At 40.4% G+C, this 26534-nt stretch overlaps 1 protein-coding gene across 2 annotated transcripts in view; it reads left to right on the forward strand.

Moving 5' to 3' along the window:
* Positions 1-21050, forward strand: part of LOC115463192 (oocyte zinc finger protein XlCOF22-like) — a 44165-nt gene extending 23115 nt beyond the window's left edge. Inside the window, exons 4-9 of one of the 2 annotated variants that reach the window (XM_030193480.1) lie at positions 2569-2695; positions 10919-11032; positions 11333-11446; positions 15181-15288; positions 16031-16138; positions 18509-21050. In XM_030193480.1, coding sequence (XP_030049340.1) covers positions 2569-2695; positions 10919-11032; positions 11333-11446; positions 15181-15288; positions 16031-16138; positions 18509-19962 — 2025 coding nt within the window. In that variant the 3' untranslated portion in view covers positions 19963-21050. The remainder of the gene's footprint in view (positions 1-2568; positions 2696-10918; positions 11033-11332; positions 11447-15180; positions 15289-16030; positions 16139-18508) is intronic. The other variant, XM_030193481.1, reaches the window with a different exon arrangement.
* The last annotated feature ends 5484 nt before the right edge of the window (positions 21051-26534 follow it).

The following is a 26534-nucleotide window of genomic DNA, read 5'->3' on the forward strand; positions in this document are numbered from 1 at the left end:
GCTTGCATGCCTGATTACAGAAATATCATAACGATAGTGTTCAAAATACGCCAGAGCCAGTAAATTCTTAAGAGCAATAAGAAGTGTAAGGTGATTCATTGATAAATTATGTTCTGGTAACTGAGACACGGTCATGTAATTCTTACCCCAACCAAGAAAAAATATATAGAATCCCAATGAAAAATGCCGTCATTCTGTGAAGTCAGCAAACACTGAGGTTTGTATACATTCGATTGCTTAATCTTACATCACTTACCCCACCGAGGAAATATAATATTCAGTAAAAAAACGCCGTCAGGCAATGCAGATAATCACAGTAGGGTCTAAAATACAAGCCTTTCCTGATTTAGCAAGGGAAACACAGAAAAGAAGAATTGACTTTCTGGCTTTAAAATCTAGAGTTCTTAATGTTGGTGGATCCTTTGTTTTGAAATTTCCCTGCAGATGTTTAGTGACTTTGAATCAAATTAATTATGTTTTCTTTGACCCTAAAAAACTGATAAGAATTTGTTCATGGAGGAGTAGCCCAGTGGTTAGTGCAGCGGACTGATCCTGGGGAACTGGGTTCAATTCCCACTGCAGCTCCTTGTGACTTTGGGCAAGTCACTCAACCCTCCATTGCCCCAGGTACAAAATAAGTACCTGTGTATATGTAAACACCACAGAAAGGCAGTATATCAAGTCCCATCCCCACCCCCTTCCCCTTCATTCTAAAGAAGGTACTAGGGATACCCTGGTCACACCCTACTATTTACTACTACTAGTTATCATTTCTATAGCACTACAAGGCATACGCAGCGCTGTACACCATATACAAAAGAGACAGTCCCTGCTCAAAGAGCTTACATCCCAATAATTGATTAGCTGTATATCGGCTGCGTGTGTTTATCTGTCCACTGCTCTATTGATGATTTATTGTTTTTAGTGTTTGATTTCCTAGTTCTTGGATCTAAACTATGTGGACAAAGTAAAATCTTTGTTTTCCTATAATCATTTTCTTTTTGGATAATGTTAAGTTGTGATATTGCTGAAAAATTTATGTTATATATGTAAATGTAAAATAAAAAAATATAAATTAAAAAAAAAAAAAAAGAGTGAGACTTGGAGGCGTATTTTCAAAGCACTTAGCCTTACAAAGTTCCATAGGTTACTATGGAACTTTGTAAGGCTAAGTGCTTTGAAAATGAGCCCCTTAGGCTACTTCTCCACACACTGTCCAACTGTTAGTACAGTGCCCTAAGAACCAGGGGAACTGGATTCAATTCCCCCTGTAGCTCCTTTTGACTCTGGGCAAATCACTTAACCATCCAGTGCCCCAGGTACAAAATAAGTACATGTATATAATATGTAAATTACTTTGATTGTAACCACAGAAAGGCAGTGTATAAAATCTCATCCCCTTTTCCCAGCTGTAACACTCTGTTATAGTTGTGCCCAGATTGTCAATGACACAGCTTTTGGTGTGGTGAAGATAGTGGTCACCATCAGGTCTGAATATTAGCCCATTTTTTTTAAATAATGTATTCTTGTATTAAGTTTTGTGAACTACTTTAGATTAGACTATGTCTCAAGCAGTTGGTATAGAAATATAACGTAATATATCAAAGGCAGGGAGCAGTTCTGCTTGGCTCCCATCACTGTCAGAGCCAAAGGAAAGGCTCAGAAGAGTGTGAGCAGCAGTTTCAGATATGAGAAGCTGGCTTGCATTATCACTGATGCTGTTGCACAAGGCTGGGGAGCCATAAAAAGTGAGTGAAATGGAAGATGGGAGGCCGGAACCGCTTCTCCGAGCTTCTACCGCTGCCTTTGAATTCTAAAGGCAAAATTGAGAACCACAGTGAAAGAAGTACAGGTGCTGCTGGGAAGAAATGAGGCCACATATAATTAAACCTGGGGATAATAAAGGTCCAGTGAAGTAGGGGATGCACAGCAAAACAGATCCTCTTGCTACAGGGGAAGTGAATAAGGGTTAGTGAAGTGAAGTAAAGGCAGGAAGAGGAGAGAAGATGGAGGATGAGTGGAGGGCACTTTGTTATAATCCCCCACTCTCCGAAGAAACAGATGTTGGGGAAGGGGGAAGGCATGTTAAAGTGTTATACTAGTACACATACTTCAAGGATCAAATGTTATACATAGTACAGTATGTCATACTTTGTATTGTTATTTGAATATTTTTACTGCTGTAATTGCCTATTGCTCAAGTTTGATCTATTCTTACTGTACACTTCCTTGAGTGATTTCCTTCAAAAAGGTGATAATTAAATCCTAATAAATAAATAATAAAATATACCTGCTGAGAAATCATTGTCTGCCACACTCTTGGGAACTCTAGACCCTACATTTCCCAGCATTTCACATTATTGAGAGTGTTAGACATGTGCCTTTCCCCTTCTCAGCAAAACAAACTCTGGAGAGACCCCCCTCCCTGCTTAGTGATTTTAAATGTGTGTGGTCCTTCTATTGAAGAGACTGGGGATTCTTGCTGTAAATGCTGTATAATAAAGCTTATTACACACAGTAAGGTAGAACTGAAGGAGGAGGGACTAAGTATGTTATTTGCTGTTTCAGACACCAGTCACATTCACCGATGTTGCTGCTTATTTTTGTGAAGCAGAGTGGGATATTCTGGAAGAATGGCAGAGGGAGCTGTACAAGAAGGTCATTGAGGAGATTCATGAGATCTTGATGTCACGGGGTAAAGATGCCTTTCTTCCATCTACCATGAATAGCCCTTTTGGACTGCAGGAATCACATTGTCTGTTATTGGGGGGTGGGTAGAAGTCAGAGCTTAGACCAAAAGACTGTGGTTTCATCCTCTGACCTTCAGTAGGTCACTTAACCTCCCTGAACCCAACTGGAGAGTATAAGAGTTGTTTATTCAATCATTATTTACGTCTGTGAACCACCTATACAGAAAACAAGCACATTACAATAATCTTAACGTTTAAGTCACATAAAGGCATATTTTAGGTAGTGCATGGAGAGGGAATTCACACATCCAGGTCAGGACATGGAAAATTCCCATAGTATTTAATAAGAGGCTCTGTCAAATTTAGATCTCTTTGTAAAAAAGTGCAGGACTGCACATTTAAGGCTCTCTGTGTACAGTGAAGTCAGTGATTTCAAAAAGCTGTATTTGGAGGGGGGAGAAAAACATGCAGCACTGCTTCACTCAGGGCCGGTACTATGGTCTCTGGCGCCCCCACCCCCACCCCGGGTCCAGCATCTCTTTTCTCTCTTCTTCTTCTCCCCCCCCCCCCCCCCCCATCTCCCATCCAGCACCCTTTTTCAGCCCAGTGCCTTAAAAGGTAACATAACATACATAGGTGAAGAATAAAAGGGTTTTTTTTGTTTTTGATTTTTTTTTTACACTCGGCAGCTTTTTAATTTATTTGAAAGCTTCCCATATGTTTGATATAAATATCATGAAATAAAATTGAATATTACTAAAACTGCTTAAAAAATTATTGTAGCTGGTGGAAACAGCACTAATAAAGGCTATATTTTGTGCTCCTTTTTCTACACTGTTATATACAGTACATTAATACATGGCCAAATTTCAGTGAGGATATCCTGTTTACTAATGAGCTCATCTTAACAGCTGTTGTAATCTGCCTTGAGAAGCCTGGTGTTATTAAGATTGAAAATAAAATTAAACTCTCCTTTCATTGAAGCACATGGAATCATATCTTCACCTCATCTTTTTTGTTCAAATGGATTATTCTGTTTTTGAGCATGTTTCAGGGACAAGTGGTTTTCATAAATCAACATAATAAAAATAAATATTTTCTTTCATGCAGATCTCTCATTTATTTTAACATAAACTAAATGGGCTATAACCCTAATGCAGTCCATTGGTTTTCTTATATTTTGTCCTTGTGATGACTTACACTGTGCCAAAACCTACCCCCCCCCCACCGCCGCAGTAATGCCGCCATCCCCCTTCCATATACTACAGTCCTATCTTGTCGCCTGCCCTGGTTTTGTAGTGGCCACTGCAGCTATGGGGACAAGAAAGAATCCCACTCTGTCTTGCCCGCTGCCACTACTCTGTCTCTGGCTCTCTCCGCTTTGCTCTTCTGTGCTGCTTGTTGCACCACTGTGTTTTTTCAAAATGGCTGCCGAGACTGCAGCTAGAAGCCTCAGCAGACATTTTTAATATACGGCGGGGCCGTCCGCAGCACAGAAGAGCAAAGCAGAGACAGTCGACGGAGTAGCAGCAAAGGGCAGGAAAGAGTGGGATTCTTTCCTTCCCCCGTAGCCACAGAGGCCACCACACCACCAGGGCGGCCTTCAAGGATCAAGGTAGGTCGTGGGAGGGGTGTAGTGTGCGGCGGCAGTGGCCAGTGGAGCGTAGTGCATGGGTAATCATGGCAGTTCCTGGCGCCTCTCGAATGTTGGTGCCCCCCTGCCATGCATACCGCATTCCGCCATCCCTGACTTCACTTAGATGTGGGAGCAGCTTCTGTTGAGCTCAATCACAGGAGATCCTAGGTACATAAAAACATTTAACAAAACAGTAATGTTTGGGTCAGAAAATTGTTAATACCACCTTAAAACATTTCCTCAACAAATTCTATGAAAATTAAGGAACCTAAGATGACTTGAATAAAGCAAATTATTCATGGATTCTGTTTTATTGTGGACATGTGGAGACACACTTCTTGCCTGCAAGGATTGTATCTGTAGCCCCACCGATTGTAATTTTCCTTTAGTAAGTTCAATCCTAGAGCCAATTCTTTAAACCTGGTGGCAGTTCTCAGTGAACGAACATAAATAGATGACAGTTCCCATGAGCCCCCCCCCCCCCCCTATGTCTTAGACCTAGACACTACATTCCAAATATCCAACAGAGATACTTCCCAATCAGATCCTCCCTAATCCAATTCAGACAAATCGGGCAAAACAGGTAGGGATAGGGAATGGAGAGATCTTTAGTTTCAAAGGATGTCCCATGCTTTCACTCAAATCAAGTACTTTCCCTTGGTACTCTGATCTCATCCCATGGTTTTCAGTATCATCTTTATGCTGATGACTCCCAGATCTACCTCTCCACACCAGAAATCTCAGCCAAATTCCAGGCCAAAGTATCAGCCTGCCTGTCTGACATTGCTGCCTGGATGTCTCAGCGCCATCTGAAACTAAACATGACCAAGACTGAGCTTCTTATCGTTCCCCCTAAACCAACCTCTCCTCCCCCCCCCCCCCCCCCCCCCCCATTCACTGTTTCTGTGGATAACATTCTCATCCTTCCTGTCTCATCAGCTTGTAACCTTGGAGTCATCTTCGACTCCTCCCTCTCCTTCTCTGCACATATTCAGCAGACTGCTAAAACATGTCATTTCTTTCTCTATAATATCACCAAAATTTGCCCTTTCCTTTCTGAGCACACTACCAGAACCCTCATCCACACTCTTATCACCTCTCGCTTAGACTATTGCAACTTGCTTCTCACAGGTCTCCCACTTAGCCATCTCTCTCCTCTTCAATCTGTTCAAAATTCTGCTGCACAACTAATATTCCGCCAGTATCGTTATGCTCATATTAGCCCTCTCCTCAAGTCACTTCACTGGCTTCCTATCTGTTTCCACATACAGTTCAAACTCTTCTTATTGACCTATAAGTGCATTCACTCTGTAGCTCCTCAGTACCTCTCCATTCTCATCTCTCTCTCTACATTCCTCCCCGGGAACTCTGTTCACTGGGTAAATCTCTCTTACCTGCACCCTTCTCCTCCACTGCTAACTCCTGACTCTGTTCCTTTTATCTTGCTGCACCATATGCCTGGAATAGACTTCCTGAGCCGGTACATCAAGATCCATCTCTGGCCCTCTTCAAATCTAAGCTAAAAGCCCACCTTTTTGATGCTGCTTTTAACACCTAACCCTTATTTTATCATCCTCACTTTAATATTCCCTTATCTCTTGTTTGTCTGTCCTTATTAGATTGTAAGCTCTGTCGAGCAGGGACTGTCTCTTCATGTTCAAGTGTACAGCGCTGCATACTTCTAGTAGCTTTTTAGAAATGATAAGTAGTACTAGTACTCAATCCGAGAGGCTACCCTCTTTCTGTAACATTAAGGACACAGCAGTCATATGCAAACAGTAGTACGGATGGAGTCCTGTTAAGACAGACTTCTTTCAGTGACTCAGGAGACCCAGGTTACCCCCCCCCCCCCCCCCCCCCCCCCCCCGCTGTATTGGAACCAAATGTTTGTATGGCCAAGCGAAAATAAAAGCAGTGGGAAAGCCAATTGACTAAACCAGATTTTATTGGAAATAAAGTTATAAAAAGGTGGTCCTTAATTATATGTGTGTCCAGACTTTTTCCTAGCAATTATCCATAGCCTAACGTGTTTTGGCAATAAAGCTCCTAAATCAGGGACAATTATATTTTTGTCAGTGAGGTAGGACTACATATGTACATATCCACCTTATGAGTTGTGCTGCCTCGCTAGCTTCTGAGCCTGGGAAGCTGATTTAAGTATCACCAGGATGGGCTCTCCATACTCTTTATTTAGTGAGGCGGTTCAGCTCATAAGGAGGATGTGTATATGTGCAGTCCAACTTTGACAAAAATATAATTGCCTCTGATGCAGGCAACTATGCATCGAAACATGTTTGGCTGTGGACAATTGTTAAGAAAATGTCTGGACACATATATAGTTAAGGGCCACCTATTTATACCTTTATTTCCAATAAAATTTAGTTGAGCTAGCTGGCTTTCCTGCTGCTTTTATTTTCTCTTGTATACGGTGCTGCAATTGGACATCACCTCTTCTTTTTTTCTTTTCTTTTTTTCATCTGTCCATAAGGCCAGAAAACACTAGGGTAGAGGCTAGCAGAACTTTGCTCTTGCCTTTCCTTTAACCCCACAATGAGAGAGAGAGGGGGTCTCATTCTGAATAACAAGATGATTTTGGTACTCCCTAAGGAGAAGACTGAATCATGACTTTAAGCAAAAGAGTTGGCTCCAAAGGGGCAAAGTATGCTTCTTTGAGCACAATAGCAAGTCTTAATCTTGTTCTTCTAGGAATAGGCAGGACAATGACATCACTCCCAGGAGCCACACACCGTGCACAGGGCTGGAACACTATCAGGATTTCAAGGCTTCCCCAACTTTAAATACAGCTTCTCAGGCTCACCAGGACTCCTCTTCTCCCCCCAGTCACCGCTTATACATCTGTTCAGTGACACTCTTTCATCAGATAATGCTGCTAAATATACGCATCAAATGAAAGACAAGGGCCAATGCAGTGATCACCGCATCTGAAAATCAGGACTTAAAATTAAAACCATAAAACATAAGGTCCAACTGTACAGTGAATCAAAAGCAGGCTTTACATAATTTCCTGCAGAATACCTAATCCTTAACTAGCACAAGATCCTTTGGAACAGAGTTCCAAAGTACTGGTCCCACACAAGAATAGGCCTTTTTATTCTTTTTAACCCAATGGAATGTTATACAGAAATAATACATAAGGGGTCAAAAAATGTTTGTCTAGGGGCAAAATAACTTCCCAAACACTTAGTGGAATAGGACCAAATTTGGTATAGGGGAGGAAATCCTGTGAAAAGGGACATCAAGTTTGACAATGGGCCAGATCAGATGTTCCAGAAAATAAAGCCTTCAAACGAATGGCCAGTGCATTTCTAGGAAAGGTGGGGGGGGGGGGGGGGGGAGGAAGAGTTCCAGTACCTGCAGCATAAAAACATTGATGCATTGAAACATAACAGGGACTTGCATCTTTCAAACTGCTCCTTCCCTTCCCTTTCTCCCAGTCACAAATACAGGGTCAACCTACTTGTACACAGATACACAAATGGAGTTGGAAATTATTTCATGAGACATGGTTCTTATGCCTTCCCCAAGACAAGCACCCTTCCCATTGCTACCCCTTATCCCTGCTGGGCTGGATCTTAGTGATTCAGATGTGTATTTCATTTTTTTAGTTGTAAATTTTAACCATTAAACCTAGCCGGTTTAGTGCTGAATATCTGCGCCTAACCGGCTATGTTGTACGATATAGCTAGTTACCAGGTAGCCACTAACCACGGATGTGTAACGGGAGATAAACAGTTGCCTCCTGTTGAATATCCATGGTTGGGTGCTAATACACTATTTAACCAGCCAGGGGCTGTTCTTGGCCTGCTAAATAGTTTTGAATATTGGGCTTTATGAGTTTTATTTTAGGTAAAACCTCTAAAAATGATTTCTGTGATGAGAGTTCAGCACCCTCCCTGTAATAAATTATTACTACTGAGTGTAAATATTGAGGACCAAGTTTACTTAAGGCTTTTAAAATTAGAAGGAGTATTTTAAACATAGCCCTAGACTGAAGTCCAAAAACCGATGCATGAACTTTAGAGCTGGTATTGTATGTTCATAAATATTAATGCCTAATAAAAGACAGGTTCTGTTTGAGTTGCACCTAGAGAATGACACAGGGATAAAGTTTGTCCCCTCCCCGTCCCCACAGGTTCTGTCTCTGTCCCCGCCCCATGGGCTCTGTCCTCATCTGCAGAAGCCTTGAACACTTATGATTTTATCTTTTTATTAAAGTATAAAAAGGAACAATATGCTGTGCAGCTGTTTTTAAATCACAAATAGAAAACAATAATAACAACAAGCAACTAAAATAACCCCCCCCCCACACACACACACCACCACCACCCTCTACCCTTCCAACCCCAACAATAGCTGACTTCTGCTACTTCAAGGAATCCTAATCTATCCTGTTAAAATGTCCAGGGATACTAAATACAACCCATTCTGTATGCCCTAGTGGGGGAGAAATATGCCCTGTGAAGCACTGTTATGGTTTATCTGTGGATGAATAAATCATCAACAATCTCAGGATTCAGTCTAGCTCTCCTGTCTTCCACAGTCCTTCCTTAGAAAATGTGCTGGTAGCAGAAATGTATAGGATCCTCAATGCAGATTTTGCTAGTTGAGGCCAGCATGTTTGCTTGTTTTTCCAAAAAATCAAAATTTCATCCTCTTCATCACTCAAATAACAGTCCAGTTCATTAACAAGCTTCAAAGTAGAAAATGGAACAGGACAAAGTTTGTCCCCGTCCCCACGGGCTCTGTCCTAGTCTCCACCCCCACCCCATCCCTACAGGATTTCCTCACCCCCTCTCTTCAGGCTTTGTCCCTGTTACTGCAGGTCCTCATCCCCGTATCATTCTCTAGTTGTACCCTCCCCAATGGCTTCTGAGGTAGGCCTATATATAAAGTGAGGATGTTCTGTATGGCTAGACTGTCTTTACAGCTCAGGTACTAAGTGGTGTGATTTCTGTTTCCTGGGTCAACTGGCCAGGCATGAGAAGGGAGAGAGGCATGATCTTTGTTTAAGGGTAGCACCTAGTGTCTAGATTCAGGGCCCATGATAGTAGGGCTCCTGGCCCAGGACCATAACTGTCAACAGCAGAGCAGGTGTGTTGGAGGGATGATATAAAATAGGGGAAATAATTCCTGGGCAGTTGCAAATGAAGGCTCATAGCACCAGATCTCAGCCCTGGTTCCAGCTGAGCTGCAGTTACAAAGGCACAGGAGAAAACCACTGTGTCAAAATAAAATAAAACCCTCACCTACATATATGTTAGAACAGATGCTTAATGCACCAACTAATAAAGCTGTCTGCAGGGCCAGAGGAGAGAGGACCTGCCTCTCTGACTCCTATCAGATACGCAACTTTTGTATTAGGGCAGGACAAGTTAGCTTTGAAACAACCAGTTATAAAGCCTGTTTTTTTTTTATCAGATGTTCTTGGTCACACATTCTCTTCTCCCTCTCACTGGGTTTTAGAATGAGTTATCTTTTGTCCTAGGGCAGGCTCTTCTAACAAAAAGCTCACAGTTCTTTTCACTTGCTTGCAGGGAAGATTGACATCTGTGAAGCCTCTTGTCTTACAGGTTCATGCACATAAGTTTTTTTGTGTCAAAGTACATGGAGGCTAAGTAATACAGATACCATAGGTAAAAAAGAGAAGTCTTACAACTTAAGTCAAAGAAATTTTTTCATAGCAGTTCCACCGAAAGAGGGTATACCAAATAGATGACCCTTACCCCTGCCTTTCCATTTATTAAAACATAAAGGACTTTATGATAAAATTTCTTTGACTTAAGTGGTAAGACCTCTGGGTTTTTTTGTTTTTTTAACCATAAGTTACTGTGTGCCAAAAGGATTTCTATGAATATTCTCAACATATAACCCAGATACATAGAAAGCTCAAGTAGTAAACCACACAAGGGTAGATAAGCAAAAGTAATTTACCATGCAGAGCAGAAAGAGATAGAGTATATACATATGTGATACTGAGTATATCAGGCCCTAAATCTTGTACTGTGGTGAAACGCCAACCCATTTTCCCCCCAGTTTTTAAAATTATTAAACAAGAGCCTTTCCCTTCTCATTTCTCCCTACAAAATTAAGGTTGAAGATAGTTAATAAAGAGGGTACCACGTGGAGCTGTTGTATGGATCCAGATGTATTTCAGGCCTATTTCACTGACATGAACCCAGAGTAAGTTCTTAGTCTTATTCAGTCCTGCCTCTGAATTCTGCCCTTGGGGTGAGTGTCTCACCTGGCCCACCTTTTTCACAAGGTCCTAATAGAGCTTCTTTGTAGTCTTCTGGTCTCTGGGGATTTTGCAACAAGGTTCTATCCATGGATGTCCTGCTCTTCTCTGACTAGTTTTACAGGATCAGGAATAATTCAGGGGGAAATGTCAGGGGGATTACCACCTCTTTTGCAAAACTTTGTCTGGTACATACAAATACCCATCCCCTACCTCTGTCAGAGCACAGCACCAATAAGACCCTTCAAGACTTCTGCAAGGGCAAAGTTTAAAATGTAATTATCTCATTCCTACAGGCTATTACCAAAGTTTAAAATGTAATTATCACATTAACAGGTTATTCAATTGTTAATCCTGATGTTATATTCAGGATTAAACGGCAAGATGAGAAATATTTCAGCCAACACCATGACTGGAAAAAGAATGAAAACATTAATGGACCTGCTATTAGTAAGTAAATATTTTATCTCATTTCCTTTCATTTAAGAGAAATTTGAAGACAGTGCTTTTCAAGAAGTTTGTTTGACTTGGTTACTCTTCTTAGTTTTGTAAATCGCTTTGAACTTTACAGTATTAGCAGTACAGAAATACAGTGTAATGCAAATGTTATGAATTAAGAGATTTGCATTTTCAAATCCCAAGAGATGGGTTATTAACAAAGAACACTTGGAGGTTTCAGAGCCATTAACAAATATGTTATTAGCAAATCTTCAGTGCATCTTTTGAGACATGTTTATTGTGTTATAACAGGTCAGCCATTTATAACGTCTGTGTTCTCACTCACCATTAAGCAAGAGGATGAACTACATTCTGTTGAACCTACTGAATTGGAGACAACAGAACAGATTTGTCCTCCTGTAACAAGCAAGTATACAATTCATCTTGAACAGCTTTATTTCTGTTCAGATTACAAGCTGTTTTGGGCAGGGACCTTCCTCACCCATGGTACATTTTTGACTTGTGCACATCTGTCACTATACTCTTGCATTGACTTACAGCATAGTTCACATTTTGGATGCCTTCCAGTGAGTATTGAAGACATCTTTTTGAAAAATGAACGAGAAAGCACATTATGAATTGGGGGCACCAGGCAGCAGCTACTTTCTGATTAGTAGCAGCTGAAAGAAAGAATCCATTTTGTTAATGTATTATTGTGGCAGAAATGCACATGACCGTTTTTCAGTACAAGTAGCCACCTCCATCAGAATATGCTGGTCTGAAACGGAAAACGTCCAGATCAGGGTGCAGTGTTTATATAAAAGGAGCCTTTCTAGGCATGACATTTGAGAAGTCTTTCAGAAAAAAATCCATGAGTGTATAATGATTCAGTGTAGTGCTACGCTGCTTTGCTAAATCTAGCCGGTATTCTAGGATATCCACTGATACGACAGAGAAAAATTAGTTATCTATGTGACTATTGTTTGTTCCTTTTGAGAGGATGTAGTGCTATTACTGCGAGGCCCAGCAAGCATAATCTGCTACACAAGCAGGTATCATCATCCAACTTTGCCAGTGGACACCGAGAGGTGATATCACAGACTGCTATGGATCCATGCATAGATTTCATGCCAGCAGAATCTCTCACAGAACATAGACCAATCTTCACCGATTACATAATAGACCAAAATTAGAAAAGGAAACACTGAGAAATCACATTCTCTGTAAGCAGTACAGCTGTAAGGAGCAAAATACAAGATCACTTTCTACCCCAAAATAAAACCCACAAATAAATTATCTGGATACCCAAGAAAATTTAAAAACTTGTGGGACAACAGTGAACTTTATTTTCAAAGCACTTAGACGTACCAAGTTGCACAGAGGCATATTTTCAAAGCACATCGATTTATAAAGTTACATAGCAACCTATGTGCTTTGAAAATGAGCCCCTTAGTAACCTATGGGAACTTTAAGTGCTTTGAAAATGAGCCCCAGTGACTCCAGTCAACTTATTGGTGGAACATAACCACAGAGGCATGGTATGGTCGCATTTTCATTATGGTAATAATAGAGCCCAGCTAAGGAACAGGTTATTTTGAGTTAGTCTTCGCTGGACCAAACTTTCTTTCCTTGTGCTATCGTCATCCAACTGGATAGGCAGCGTCTTAAAATGTGGAGAATAAAGGATTAAAAAATTTTTTTTTTTACATTTATATCCCACATTATCCTAAGCAATCTCGTGTTTTATGTGGCTTACATTTGAAAATACAGTGAGACAGAATAATAATGGGAGCAAATAGATAGATATGTCTGAAACATTTACCAAAGTTAAGATTAGCTATATACTTAACTGGGCATTTTAAAGTCTGTCCTTTAATGATGCCACATATTCAGGAATCATAGCCATATGTATAAATATGCACACACTAGAACAGGCATCTATACACACACTGCAAAAACAACAACTTCTACAGAGTACATCCAAAGCTTAATTTTTATTTTCTCATTTCCATCTTCCAAAATTCTTGGTAGATGTACAGATTTGCAGGACCCAAAGCAGTCCAAAACAAGTAGAACCAACACAGTTTATACCTAATTGTTCAGCCACCCTTAGGATTCACCTTTAGGTTTAAAAAGTAAAACTATGTTCATGTAAGGACTGGATAAACAAATTAAAACAAAGTTTAAAGCAAATGCCCTTAATATGTAATACTTGGTAGCAATAATGAAATAGTGATGGAATATTCACATAGCAAACAGCCTGAGCCAACAGATTTATTTTCCACGGAACATAATTAACTTTGTATGAACTTGGTGGCTAACAGTGTGCTCAATGTTGCCACATTCAGACTTACTCTGGATAGAACTTCTGCATGAAGGAAGCCCTTCCCTTATTATTTAATATCTCTCTGTGAAATAGTAGTAATAAAAAAGGCAAGTGCATTTTTATAATACCACTGCAATCCACAAAACAAAAGGAGCAATTTCCCACATGCCATCTTTTTCTTTTGATGTAGGCACAGAAAAAAAAAAAGATAATAAATGTTCCCAGGTCTCAACCCAATGTTTTGTTTTTTTTAATTGTACTTATAAATAGTAAGTCTGATTGTTAAGCACCTGATTCTCATAACATGATATCTGTTTTGGTGGTCCTTTACTAGGTGAAAACATCCTGCATGAATACAAGCAGTCCCTATAACCAGCCCCTCCAAATGACACAGTGATTTACAATTTAGAACTAATTATTCAGTACTTCCCCTCTTGTACATCCGCTTTCTACAAAGCCGCCACATTTGAAAATATAAGCGGGATCAAATAAAAACGTTACCAACAATAAAGGATGACAACGTGGATGACGCAGCTCATAGGTTAGCTTGCTTTGTTTTGGGTGAACGGGGATGACCGACAGCTGCGCAGAGGAGAGGGAAAGGGAGACCCACCTAATTGGCTTCAGCTTTTTGACATCTTCTGTTCCGGCTCCCTGTGCCGCTGTCCTTCACTTCTCCCTGCATCACTGCCTTTCTTCAATTTTCTGGGCCGCTGGCAGGGTCAGTGAAGTAAACGCAGAGTCACGCCTAAGCGGGACAGGAAACTATAGCAGAGGGAAAATTTCTGGGCCACCAAAGGCAATATGTGTAGTAGTAGTACTGATGCTTCCAGTGGCCCGGAAAATTGAAGGACAACTGTGCAGGGAGCAGTGAAGAACAGCGGTGCAGGGAGTGGGAGAGCAGCCACTAATGCCTAAAGCATAGGCACTTGACTGGCCATCAGGGTTGGGGGGACCTGGGCCCCCAAGGCCCCCCATAGCTACACCAGTGCTCTGGATAGGGCAGGGCGCCACCATTTTGGAGGTGGCGCTGGAAGGAGGAGGGAGTGCTAATCCCTCCTCCATCATTAAAAGGTATTGGGAGGGGTGTTCGGGTGACGCTAGACTACTGTAGCAGGTGGGGGGTAGGGTTGGTCACTGGGCTTGATTGCGATCAAAAAACACACTGTACCTCAGTGGGAAAAGCTTTAGAAACCTTTCTTAACCAACTGTTCATACTGACTGCACATTGTTTTTTTGGATGTTTGTTTGTTTTCTTTTTTTTTTTTTTGTCTTCTTTTCTTGCTCTTCTGAGTTTGACAGTCCTTTTTTTTTCCATGGGCTGAGGCTGGGGTTTACTTGTTTAGGTTGGGTCTATTTCAACAAAAATGTATAGAAGTGCTTTACTGAACTTGTTTTTACTTCATTGCCTGTAATCCACTTGGGAGGCTGTTGTATTCTCCCCATTTTCAAACGTACTCCTGGCATGGAATGAGTTTTCCTTTTGTTTTGCCAGTTTGGTTCTTGTATATATCCATATTCTAGATTAGAATAAAGATCTCTAAACATTAAAAAAATAAAGAAAGATGCTTATCTTATGTTCTGCAGATATTTCTTTTATATAATACCTGATCTTCGGAGTTTGCTTTCTTGCTCCATTAGTTGAATTGGTGTCTTTAACACCATCAGAGTGCTGCTAGAATGCATTTCTCCTTGCAAGGAGCACAGTAATGCTCCTCTTTGCTCTGCACTGCTGGCAGCAGCTGTAAAGAAAGAGAAACCTTTTGGACTAACTTTGATAACAGGAGCTTTGAGATCCCATTTCTAAACATAATATAATCATGCTTTTCCATAGCAGGCTGTCCTGACGTCAAACCTGACATTTTAATTCATATTAAACAAGAAGGATTCAGGCCTGAGTACCTGGAGTATGAAAACAGAGAAAACAATATGACAGGCACATGTGAGTAACTGCATGAAGTTGATCTTCTTTGGAATAAGAGGCAGTGCAACTAAAGATGTTAAAGCGCCTACTTACTGACTAGAGACAGTTCTAATCATCTTATTAACATTCCTTAACACCTTCCACCAGGACAGTCAGGCTCAGCTCACACAGAATCATAAGCAGACGTCTCTTTTAGCTACGGCAGTGGTGTAGCCAAGGGTGGGCCCAGGCCCAGGCCCACCCAGTAGCAGCACACCTATGATGTGGCTGGCAGGGATCCCCAAGCCCCACCAGCCGAAAAAAAACTGTCCCTCCTGCATACCTTGAAAATAGCAGATCTTCACCTGCAGTGAGCAGCGACTGACACATACTGCTCGCACCAGCCCCACAGCCTTCCCTCTGATGTATTCCCACCTATGTGGAAACAGGAAGTTGTATCAGAGGGAAGGAATGGGGCCAGCATGAGCAGTGCGTATTAGTTGCTCCTCGCTTCCGGCGAAAATCTGCTATTTAAAAGGTATTTGGGGGAGGGGGGGATGTTTGAGAGATCATATGGGCATGCAGGCAAGAGAGGGAGAGACCAAATCACTTGTGGGATAGGACGGAGTTTTTCTGCCCACCCATCTTGGGCCCAGGCCCACCCAAAATTGGATGCCTGGCTATGCCCCTGAGCTACAGGTTGTTAGATTTTTTTTTTTTAATCTAAGTTAGCCTCCAAGACTGGTAAGCACCTGAAAGTATTTTCCTATTTAATTAACAGGCAGCCCAGATTACAATCCTGACCTCCCAATACAGACTCTAAAAGTGGAAGAACCATGTGTCAGAAATCAGACCGAAGGAAGAAAGGACTTTATTGGAACTGTCACAGGTGAAAATAAAAAACCAAAAATTCTTCATAGAAAAAATACTGACTATGCTGTATTATGTACATCATGCATAGCAAGTTGTAAGGCTCACTATCAAGACTGAATCATCATAAAGAGTTTTATTAAGTTGGCTGGCCTCAGGTTCAAGGACCTCAGTTTTGTATAAAATTCAGGTCGCCGGGGTGGATTTCAATAATTTTTGGTTAATGAGTGAAGGGAAACACTGCAGCAACTGAAGGTAAGAATGAAGTGAACATAACCAGCAGGATAACATTGGACATGGTCCTTTCACTTCTGTTCTTGAGCTATAGCCTTGCTGCATCTGTCTACAAGCAATATCACTTATTTGTGATGTATCCTATGAAACTTGGACAAAGACAGTTTATTCACAGATTTGGTATGCTGCTATTTGGAAGTACTGACATAGCAGTTTACAAGACCAAGGTTCTCATTTTCAAAGCTCATAGACTTGCAGAAGAACCTATGTAACTTTTTTTTTTTTTTTGGTTCTTATATCCCACATAATCTGAATTCTAATTATTCAGTTTTTTGTGGCTTACAATAACAGATAATAGAATACATGCAATATTTTGTTTCAAGCAAGAAGAAAAAAGTATCAATACGAACTTTAGATTAAACAAGTTGATTAAGGAGTCATAATATTTCTGTTCAGTCCATTATCTAATTAATGCAAAAATGTATTAAAAAGAAAGGCCTTTATGAATTTACAAAATGTTAAGTAATTGGAAATACATTTTATCTCACTGGGAATGGAATTCCACCATTTTGAGCCTAAATGTGAAAAATCTATACACACTGTAGATTTTATATTTGATGTTTTTATAATTGGGAAAGCGTAACGTGAGATATTTTCTTGATCTGATGGTTGCATTACATGCTGGCAGATCTATCAACTCCAACATGTAATCTGGGATCATACCATAAATTATTTTGTAGATGAATGCACATGTTTTAAAGATTATTCTAGCTTTGATTGGAAGGCAGTGTAATTTAGATAGTAATGGAGAAGACTTATCGAACTTTTGAAGCAGCTTTGAATACAGTATTTAGCGGTAGTATTTAGCTTGTAGTTTTTTTTATGAGAGATTCTTTATTCCCTAAATAAACTGAGTTGCAGTAATCCAGTTGTGATATGACCAGTGTTTGCACAAGAGAGCGGAAGGTAGTAGATGGGAAGACAGGTCTCATTTTTTTTTAGTTTCCATGAAGTCCCGAATGTTTTTGTTACCATGGAGTTGACTTGATTTTTGCATGGTAAGTCTGTGTGCTTTGAAAATTAGCCTCTAAACCCTATAGCAGTGTTCATTGCAAAGCTTAAGGACTAGGTGTGACTTCCTAATTCTATTCTCTTACATACTTCCCCCTCCATCTTGTCCAGGGGCTTTCTGCTGGCAATGTTTCCAGAATAACTGCTCTGTTTTCTTGCAGCACTGTATGGTTCTCAGTGCGTTTCAGTTATACTTGCAAGACTGCAAACAGTGAAGAAGTTTTGACATCATTCAGATCAAGTTCACCAAGAGCCACATGACGCTGGAAGAAAGCAGAACAGCTGTCCCAGAGGCAGTGCTTGCACTAAGATTCTGGGAAAGATCAGGGGGAGTGTTAACAAACCAGGGGAAGACTCAGCTTAGAGGGACTGGGGACAGAATGATGGCAGTTGACGAAGGAGAGGTTGGTGGGGGTTGAAATTGATTGATTGGTTTAGGGTGGAAGAAGAGCGTGTTAGGGAAGAGAAGGTGGTCTGAAGGAGAATTCATTTTATTTACACATATTGCGCCGGATTCAGTGAATGCACCCAAAATTAGGCACTGGAAAGATCCATGCTCCGTACAGAGCTTCTTTATAAAATACTAGCTTAGCACAGATCTTGCACCTAACTTTGGGTGTAACCCTGATGTAAACAGTTGGGCACGCCAAGCTAAGTGTTCTCACCCGTGACTTGCCCATGCTCCCTTTTGTGTTGCATGCTCAAAAATTTAAGCACACATGATATAAAATAGCACTTGGACCAGATGTGCACGTAATTCCAAATTGTTTCCAATTAACATCAATTATTAATGGATAATGACTTATTAATTAATTTGCGTTCAGATCTGCAATCGGCACCCAAATTTGTGTGCCCAACTCTAGGCAACCTATATAGAATCCGGGCAGCTGAACTAGCTACATCACTAGAGAGGGACTCTCCCCTCCTCTTATCACCCAGGGCTCTGGGCACTATCCACTCTATCCGGCACTCATCCTGTCTCTCACGTTAAAGTCTTTTTGCCAATGTGGCCCTTTAAAAACTTCTGAAATTTGTTCTTGTCCATATTTGTAAGATTAATAAGCATATTCTGATTTCTGTTCAGCAGACAATGGATCCATGCACAACAATGGTCAGAAGAGAGAGGAATGGAAACACCGTGACCCCTCTAGAGGTAGCCCAAATCTTTCTGCTGGTTCTGAAGGAGTTGTCAGTAAAGTACCACTGAGCAAGTTTAAAAAGAGAAAACAAAAAGAAGAGAAGCCAAGCCCATGTGCTGAAAGTGAGAAGCATTCCAATTGCAATCTAAAGCTTGAAACATTTAAATATCTTGAATATAAAAAAAGCTACAGCACACAATCACAATTTGTTGAACACCAAGAAGCATCTGAACGTATCCTCCAGCTTACTAAAGAGTCAAATCATAAAGTCATCCACCAGGATAATAGAAAGAGAAACCGTTTACCTTGTACTGATTGTGAAAAATGGTTCCCTAAGAAACCCAATCATGTGACACGCAGAAGAATTCATGCAGAAAGAAAACACTTTAAATGTCCTAAATGTGAAAAATGTTTTCCTCAGAGATCGCAGCTTACATGTCATAAACTTTTTCATAGAGGACAGAAACCATTTAAATGTACTGAATGCGAAAAATGTTTTGCATACAGGTCAGAATTTGAAAACCACAGAAGAGTTCATACTGGAGAAAAACCATTTAACTGTACTGAGTGTGAGGAAAGATTTGCTAGCAGAGCCACTCTTATAAAGCACAAAAGACGACATACTGGAGAGAAACCCTTTAAGTGCTCTGAATGTGAAAAATGTTTTGCTTATAGATCAGAATTTGAAGTTCATAAAAGAGTTCATACTGGAGAAAAACCATTTCAGTGTACAGAATGTATGGACAGATTTTCTAGTAAATCAAACCTTAAAAAGCATGAAAGATATCATACAGGAGACAAACTTTTTAAATGTCCTGAATGTGGAAAATGTTTTGCATACAAATCAAACTTTGAAATCCATAGAAGAGTTCATACAGGAGAAAAACCATTTCATTGCACTGTATGTGATGAAAGGTTTGCCAATAAATCAACCCTTAAAAAGCATGAAATATATCACACAGGAAACAAACCTTTTAAATGTCCAGAATGTGAAAAAGGTTTTGTATACAGGTCAGACTTAGAAATCCATAGAAGAATTCATACTGGAGAGAAACCATTTAACTGCACTGAATGCGAGGAATCGTTTGCTAGTAAAACAGCACTAAAGAAACATGAGATATATCACACCGGAGAGAAGCCTTTCAAATGCACTGAATGTGAAAAGGGTTTTGCTCAGAGATCAGAGCTTAGCCTTCATACGTTTGTTCATACTGGAGAAAAACCATTTAAATGTATTGAATGTGAAAGGGGGTTTGTTCGTAAATCACAGCTGAAAATGCATAAATCAGTCCACTCTGGAGAGAAGCCATTTAAATGTATGGACTGTGAGAAGAGTTTTGCCCGGAAATCATACCTAGTGGCACATACAAGACGCCAACATCCTCTAGTATTAGAGTAAGGTTGGGTTCTGTCATGGTATGAGCAAAACAAACCCATCTGGACTTACTACCCCAGGAGTGATAATCCTTTTAAATGGACAGAATGTGTTTTGCTGGCATAAGTGTTTACCCAGAGGAAGTATGCAGAGATGAACTGTTGTTCATTTCTGAGGGAAGAGAATACATTTCTCTCCCTAAAGATTGCTGGATACCTTCATTTTTACGACCTAATTGTATAACACCAATGCAAAATTTCAGGAAGGTGACAGCTACAGCTGAAGTATGGTGGGAAAGAACAAAGAAAATTTCATACTGGCTACAGATCACCCAGGTTAAAATGGTGCCTACCCTAGGGATAATGATGGTAGTAGTAACAATATTGAAACTTCAGGTAAATATAACAACCCCACTGCAATTGGAGATAAACAGAAATTAATGAAAAAGTTAAGAAGATTAACTATGGATAAGTTCATATCTGAAGATTAAAAAAAATGATAATGTACTGTTACGCCACAAACCCTATATTTAAATCTAGATGGTAGGCATAGAGAGCTTACCAAAAACTGGAAGAAGGAGTAATGATACTAAAGGAAAAGCTGCAAAAAGCAACTGGTACAAATTTAAGATATCTCATTGAACAAATCAATGTAAGACATCATAAAACAGCTGATACTGTAGATGATGCAGAAAGAGGAATAGAGAGAATGAAAGGAGAGCAGAGATGAGTGTAAGAAAGTTGCTAAGACTACCAGAGCAACTGGAAGAGGTAACGTGAAAGATAAGGGTGCAATATAACAGGAGAACAAGAATGATGTAAGAGTCCAGGAAACAAAGTGAAGAGTAAAGGCAGGAGAAAGATCAGGAGCTACAGATGATGGAAGTTGATCTCCTGGCCCACATGAAGATGGATGTGTATTCTGGGTTTCAAGGAAGAGAAATACAACCTAAATTAAACCCCAAAGTAAAAACTTGATAAGTAAAATGAACAAGGCCATAATCTGCACAAAAGTAATCATCTGTTGCTGACAGACAGCATATTTTGCTATAAATCAGTTTATTTATTGACTTTGTTAACCACCTTTTGAGTTGTCACAGCAAATTGATGTACAGTATAGTTAGTAAAATAACTTTAAAAATAGTGAGATCAGCCAGTGCAGATATATAGAATCTTAAAAAATAACAATGAGATGATTGCAAAAGAGCAACCTTCGTTGAAAGAAGACAAGGAGAAGTAGAGGATAAGAAAATAGGAATTTAGAGGCAGTACTAAGGACAAGTGTTTGACAACAGAGGAGGTAGCTCACGGTGCAAAAGGCCATCAGCTGGTCAAGCCATGAAAAGCCTGTTGAAGAAAATAATTTTTAGACCAGATTTAAATTTCGTGAGAAAGGGCTCAGAACAAGTGGGAGTGAGTTCTCAAGAAGAACGCTAAATAAGGGGGTACAATGGGTGACCCAAGACAAAAGATTACAGTAAGAAAATTGTCAGCAAGCAAAGGGGACACAGAGGTGGGTAGGGAATTAGAAAGTTACCTAAATACATGAAAGCACTAGAGTTCAGTGCTCAGAGTTTACATAAGAGTTGTAAATGTAACTCTAAGAAAGACTGGGAGCCAATGTTGCACAACCAGCAAGGGGGTCACATGGTTACGCCTACAGGCACAGTAAAGAAACTTGATTATACTAGTCTGCATAACTGAAGCCACTTTAATGAAATTTTAAGGTCCTGTAGTAATTAATCCAATTTAGAATGAGTGCATGGATTAGCAGTTGCAGATCTTCATTCTTCAGAAGGGATCTGATAGAACTAATTTGCAGCGAGGCAAAGAAAACGATGTCATGACAAAGGCAATTTGACCATTGTCTTTGAGTATGGTATCCAGGTAGAATCCTAAGGTGATAATTGAATCCCATAGTGATATAGGATACCCTAGGTAATTGGAATAACTGGTAGGAAAAGTAGCTTCCTCGCATTCCAGATTGCTTTTATTTGGCAGTTTGAGTTTATTTTGAACCAGTCACTAAGTTGTTGTGCCAGTACTTGAGTCATCTGCACTGTGTGCTGTAGAGTGTTGCTCCTGCTTCAATTGATGTGAGAGCATTGAGGAAACAGGCACTGTCAGTCAAGAAGTCTCTGCCTAGATCTGAGCCTGCTTCAGAGGTACAGCATTTCTGTTTCTTCTCAGCTGGATGCTTAAGGCCTCAGTTTGAGGGGATGGAACAAACTTCAATAAGAAGAATCTGCTCTATTGCGCAGAGTATAGAATGACACGTGGACAAAGTTTGTTCCCGTCCCCTTGGACTCTGTCCCCGCCCTGTCCCTACAGGGTCTGTTCTGATCTGCACAAACCTCATACACATAATTTTATATTTAAATCTTTCTATAAAACTATAAAAAAAGAATAATATTCTCTACAACTGTTGTTTATAAATCAGAAATAGAAAACAATAACAACAAGCAACTGAAATAGACCCCCTGCCACCCTCTACCCTTCCAACCCCAACAATGTCTGACTTCTGCTACCCAAAGGAACCCTAATCCACCCTGTTAAAATGTCCAGAGGGACAAAATACAACTCACTTTCCATGCCCAAGTGGGGGAGAAATATGCTGTGGATGAATAAGAAGTCATCAACAATCTCAGGATTCAGTCTAACTCTCCTGTCTTCCACAGTCCTACCTTCAACAGAAAATGTCCTCTCGGAAGACGTGCTGGTAACAGGAATGCACAGGATACCCCATGCAAGTTGTGGCAGTTTTGGGCAGCACTTTTGCTTGTTTTTGAAAAAAATCAAAACATTGTCTGCATCACTCGAAAATAAATAACTGTCCAATTCATTAACAATAACCTTCAAAAAAGGCATTGTTCCATAAACATTGTTCATAAAACTACTAACATCCATTTTCATTATTTTGGAGGAGGTCTCTTCCACAGATGTGACACTTCCTGGGAATGTGGATTGTGGAGGATCCTGAATTGTTGATGTTGATGGGCTCTAGGCTTCCATTTCGATCTGGTTTTGATGCAACATTCTCAAAGATTCAGTTGCCTGTGTTTTTCCAATAGCTGGGAAGATAATTGGATTGTCTTTCACACATACGTGTAGAAAAGAACCAACACTGTGTAGTGGATGAACAGGAAAATAAGTGTCAGTTAAGTGCTGGAATTGCTTCTTGATGCCAGCAACAATGGATGAATCCATTGCAGTAACCTTAAGATGCTTGAGAAAATGGGCACATGATGGAAGGACAATTCAGATGGTAGGGGTCTGATCAGCAGACAAGACTCTTGTTGCCACATCAAGGGCAGACAAGATGCAAATGATGTCATTTAACAGGGCTTCATTTAAATGCAAAAGCAGCTTCTGCAGTTTATCATTGAATTCGGTTTCCAGATTGATACTAGCAGTTTATAGGTGCTTTTTCATCTAGTTGGAACAGCCTGTTTAAGACTAGTCTCAAGCTTTTAGAGAATGACACAGGGATAAAGTTTGTCCCCGTCCCCGCGGGCTCTGTCCTTATCCCTGTGGTTAACCACGTGTCCCCCATCCCCTTGTCATTCTCTAGCACAGAGGACTGTTTTTGAATTTTGAGGAGCCACTCCAGCTTGATAATACTCTTGGAGATGAAAGAGATGATGCTTTTTGCAGCATTTTCCCACAGTTGGAGCAGTTATCTTGCAGATGATACAGATTTTGTGAGCATCATTGTTTATCATTCAGCAGTCACAGTAGGGCAGGCACTGAATCCTGTTTTACTTTGGGCCACAATTCCACATACACACAAATAACCAAAGAGAAAATAAAGTGAGAAAAATTTTAAAGAGATCAAAAAATAATGTGAAAAGATTGAAGAAGTTGTTCAGTTTAAGAGATAGGTTTGTTTTGGGTCCATTCAGGAGGACAGAAAACATAAAACTGAGGAGCCTGTGGGGAAGATATAGGTTGGAAGGGTTGCACATGTTCTGAGCTCTGGGAGAGCTTCTGCACCCAGGTGCTGTCAAATATCATTATTCATTGGGTGCCTAATTGTGTCTTGTTTCTTGAGAGACAGTATCTGAAAACACTTATGTGGACTTTAAGAACTTTCTCAGCAGAATGGTGACCAAAGGCTAGGAATAATTAAATTATCAATCCTGTCATGTAGAATTACTTCATTTTAACATGCTTTGTAAAATTAAGATGGATTTTTCTTAATGTTTAAAAAAAATGGTATATTGCTTAACTTATTATAAACCCACACTATCAGGAGTGTTTTTTCTTCTTTTTTTGTTTTGATTTAGATCGTTTTGTATCTTTTTGAAGGAATGTATATGTATGGTTCGTGCAGTAGGCTGAGAACCTGAGGAACTGGATTTGATTCCCACTGCAGCTCCTTGTGACCTTGGGCAAGTCATTTAATCCTCCATTGCCCCAGGTACAAACTTAGATTGTGAGCCCACTAGGGACAGAAAATGTACCTACATATAGTATATGTAAACCACTTTGGTTTTACCCACAGAAAGCTGGTATATCAAATCCATGACCCTTTACGCTTTACTTATAAATAGAGAGGTGTGGTAGCCGTGTTAGTCCACTCTTAAGGTTATCAATAGAAATCAAACAAAATAAAACATGGAAAAGAAAATCAGATGATACCTTTTTTATTGGACATAACTTAATACATTTCTTGATTAGCTTTCGAAGGTTGCCCTTCTTCGTCAGATCAGAAATTTCCGATCTGACGAAGGGCAACCTTCGAAAGCTAATCAATAAATGTATTAAGTTATGTCCAATAAAAAAGGTACCATCTTATTTTCTTTTCCATGTTTTATTTTGATTTCTATTGATAAACTTATATATATAGAGAGAGTTATATGTAATACAATCCACAGGCACTGCTGAAACCAGCTTTTCCTGCACCCAGAGCAGATACTTGGAATCGATGCCCAACCACTACCACCCATGGCTTATCAGCAGTGGCTCCAGCACAAAATACCTGCTTTGTAACCCCTATCTTGATCCTTACTCAGAAGCATTCAACCTCTAGCCCAGCTGCATCCCCCCTCATGCATCCAGCAACAGCCTCACATGCTGTCTTACCCGACCTCTGCCCAACAGCAACCTCCTCTTTCCCCACTCCTCATGCCCAGCAACTACTCTTTTCTCCTCACCTCTTACTCAAAACAACCCTTGCTCTCACTTTGTCTTCCTATCTTTTATTCCCTACAAAAAGGAGCCCCCTTTCCCCTTGCCTACCAATTCTCCCACCAACCGCCGCCCAGAAATATTTCACTGTCTCTCTCCCAGTGGCCAATAAGTCGCCTTCTTTCTCCCAGTACTTCCTGCCCAGCAACAGCTCCCTCTCTCTTTCCCTTCAACCTCTGCCCATAAATAACCTTTTTCTCCCCCCTCCCCACCATCTGCCCAGCAAGCAGGTCCCTCTTGCTCTTTTTTTGCCCAGAAACAGAGAAAAATGAGGGCACATAAAGTCCATATGGCCTGTCCAGTCTGCCCATCCATGCCATCTACTCATCTTTTCACTCCCTTAGAGATCCTATGTACTTGTTCAAAGCTTTCTTGAATTCAGGTACAGTTTTCACCTCCACCAGGAGGCCATTCCACAAATTCACCACCCTTTGCATGAAAAAGTATTTCCTCAGATTACTTCTGAGTCTATCCCTTTTCACCTTCATCCTGTGCCCCCTCATTCCAGAGCTTCCTTTTAATTCATAGATACTCACCTCCTGTGCATTTCTGCCACGTAGGTATTTAAATGTCTCTGTCATATCTCCCCTCTTCCAATATATATGTATATATATATTGAGATTCTCCCACCTTTCTTCCAAAGTATATATACTGAGATCTTTAAGTCTGGCCCTATACATTTTATGACAAAGACCACTAGCCACCATCTGGACTGACTTCATCCTGTTTATAGCTTTTGGAAAGTGCGGTCTTCAGAATTGTACACAACATTTTAAATAGGTCTCGCCACAGTCTTATACAGGGACATTACCACTTCCTTTTTCCTACTAGCCATTCTTCTTCCTATGCACCCAAGCATCCTTCTAGCTTTCACCGTCACCTTTTCTACATGTGTGGCCACCTTAAGATCATTATATATGATCACATCCAAGTTCTGCTCCTCTTTCGTACACAAAAGTTCTTCTTCCCCTAAACTACCATTCCCTCAGGTTTTTGGGGCTCAAATGCATGACCCTGCATTTTTAGCATTAAATCTTAGCTGCCAAATTCCGGACCATTCTTCAAGCTTCGTTAGGTCCTTCCTTAGGTTTTGCTAAAATCTAAATACATCACATCTAGTGCTATCCGTCGATCCAACGCTCTAGTCACCCAGACAAAGAAATTAATCTGATTGTCTGATAAGACCTGCCTCTAGTGAAATCATGTTGCCTCAGGTCCTGTAATCTATTGGATTCCAAAAACTTTGCTATTCTCTGTTTTAAAAGTGTTTCCATTAATTTACTTACCACATAAATCAGACTTAGTGGTTTGTAGTTCCCAACCTCTTCTTCCGCTTTTGTGGAGAGAGACCACATCTGCCCTTCCCAGTCTTCTGGGACCACTCCAGACTCTAGAGAAGCATTGAAA

The sequence above is a fragment of the Microcaecilia unicolor genome, chromosome 2, assembly GCF_901765095.1.
Source record: "Microcaecilia unicolor chromosome 2, aMicUni1.1, whole genome shotgun sequence".
Lineage (NCBI taxonomy): Eukaryota > Metazoa > Chordata > Amphibia > Gymnophiona > Siphonopidae > Microcaecilia > Microcaecilia unicolor.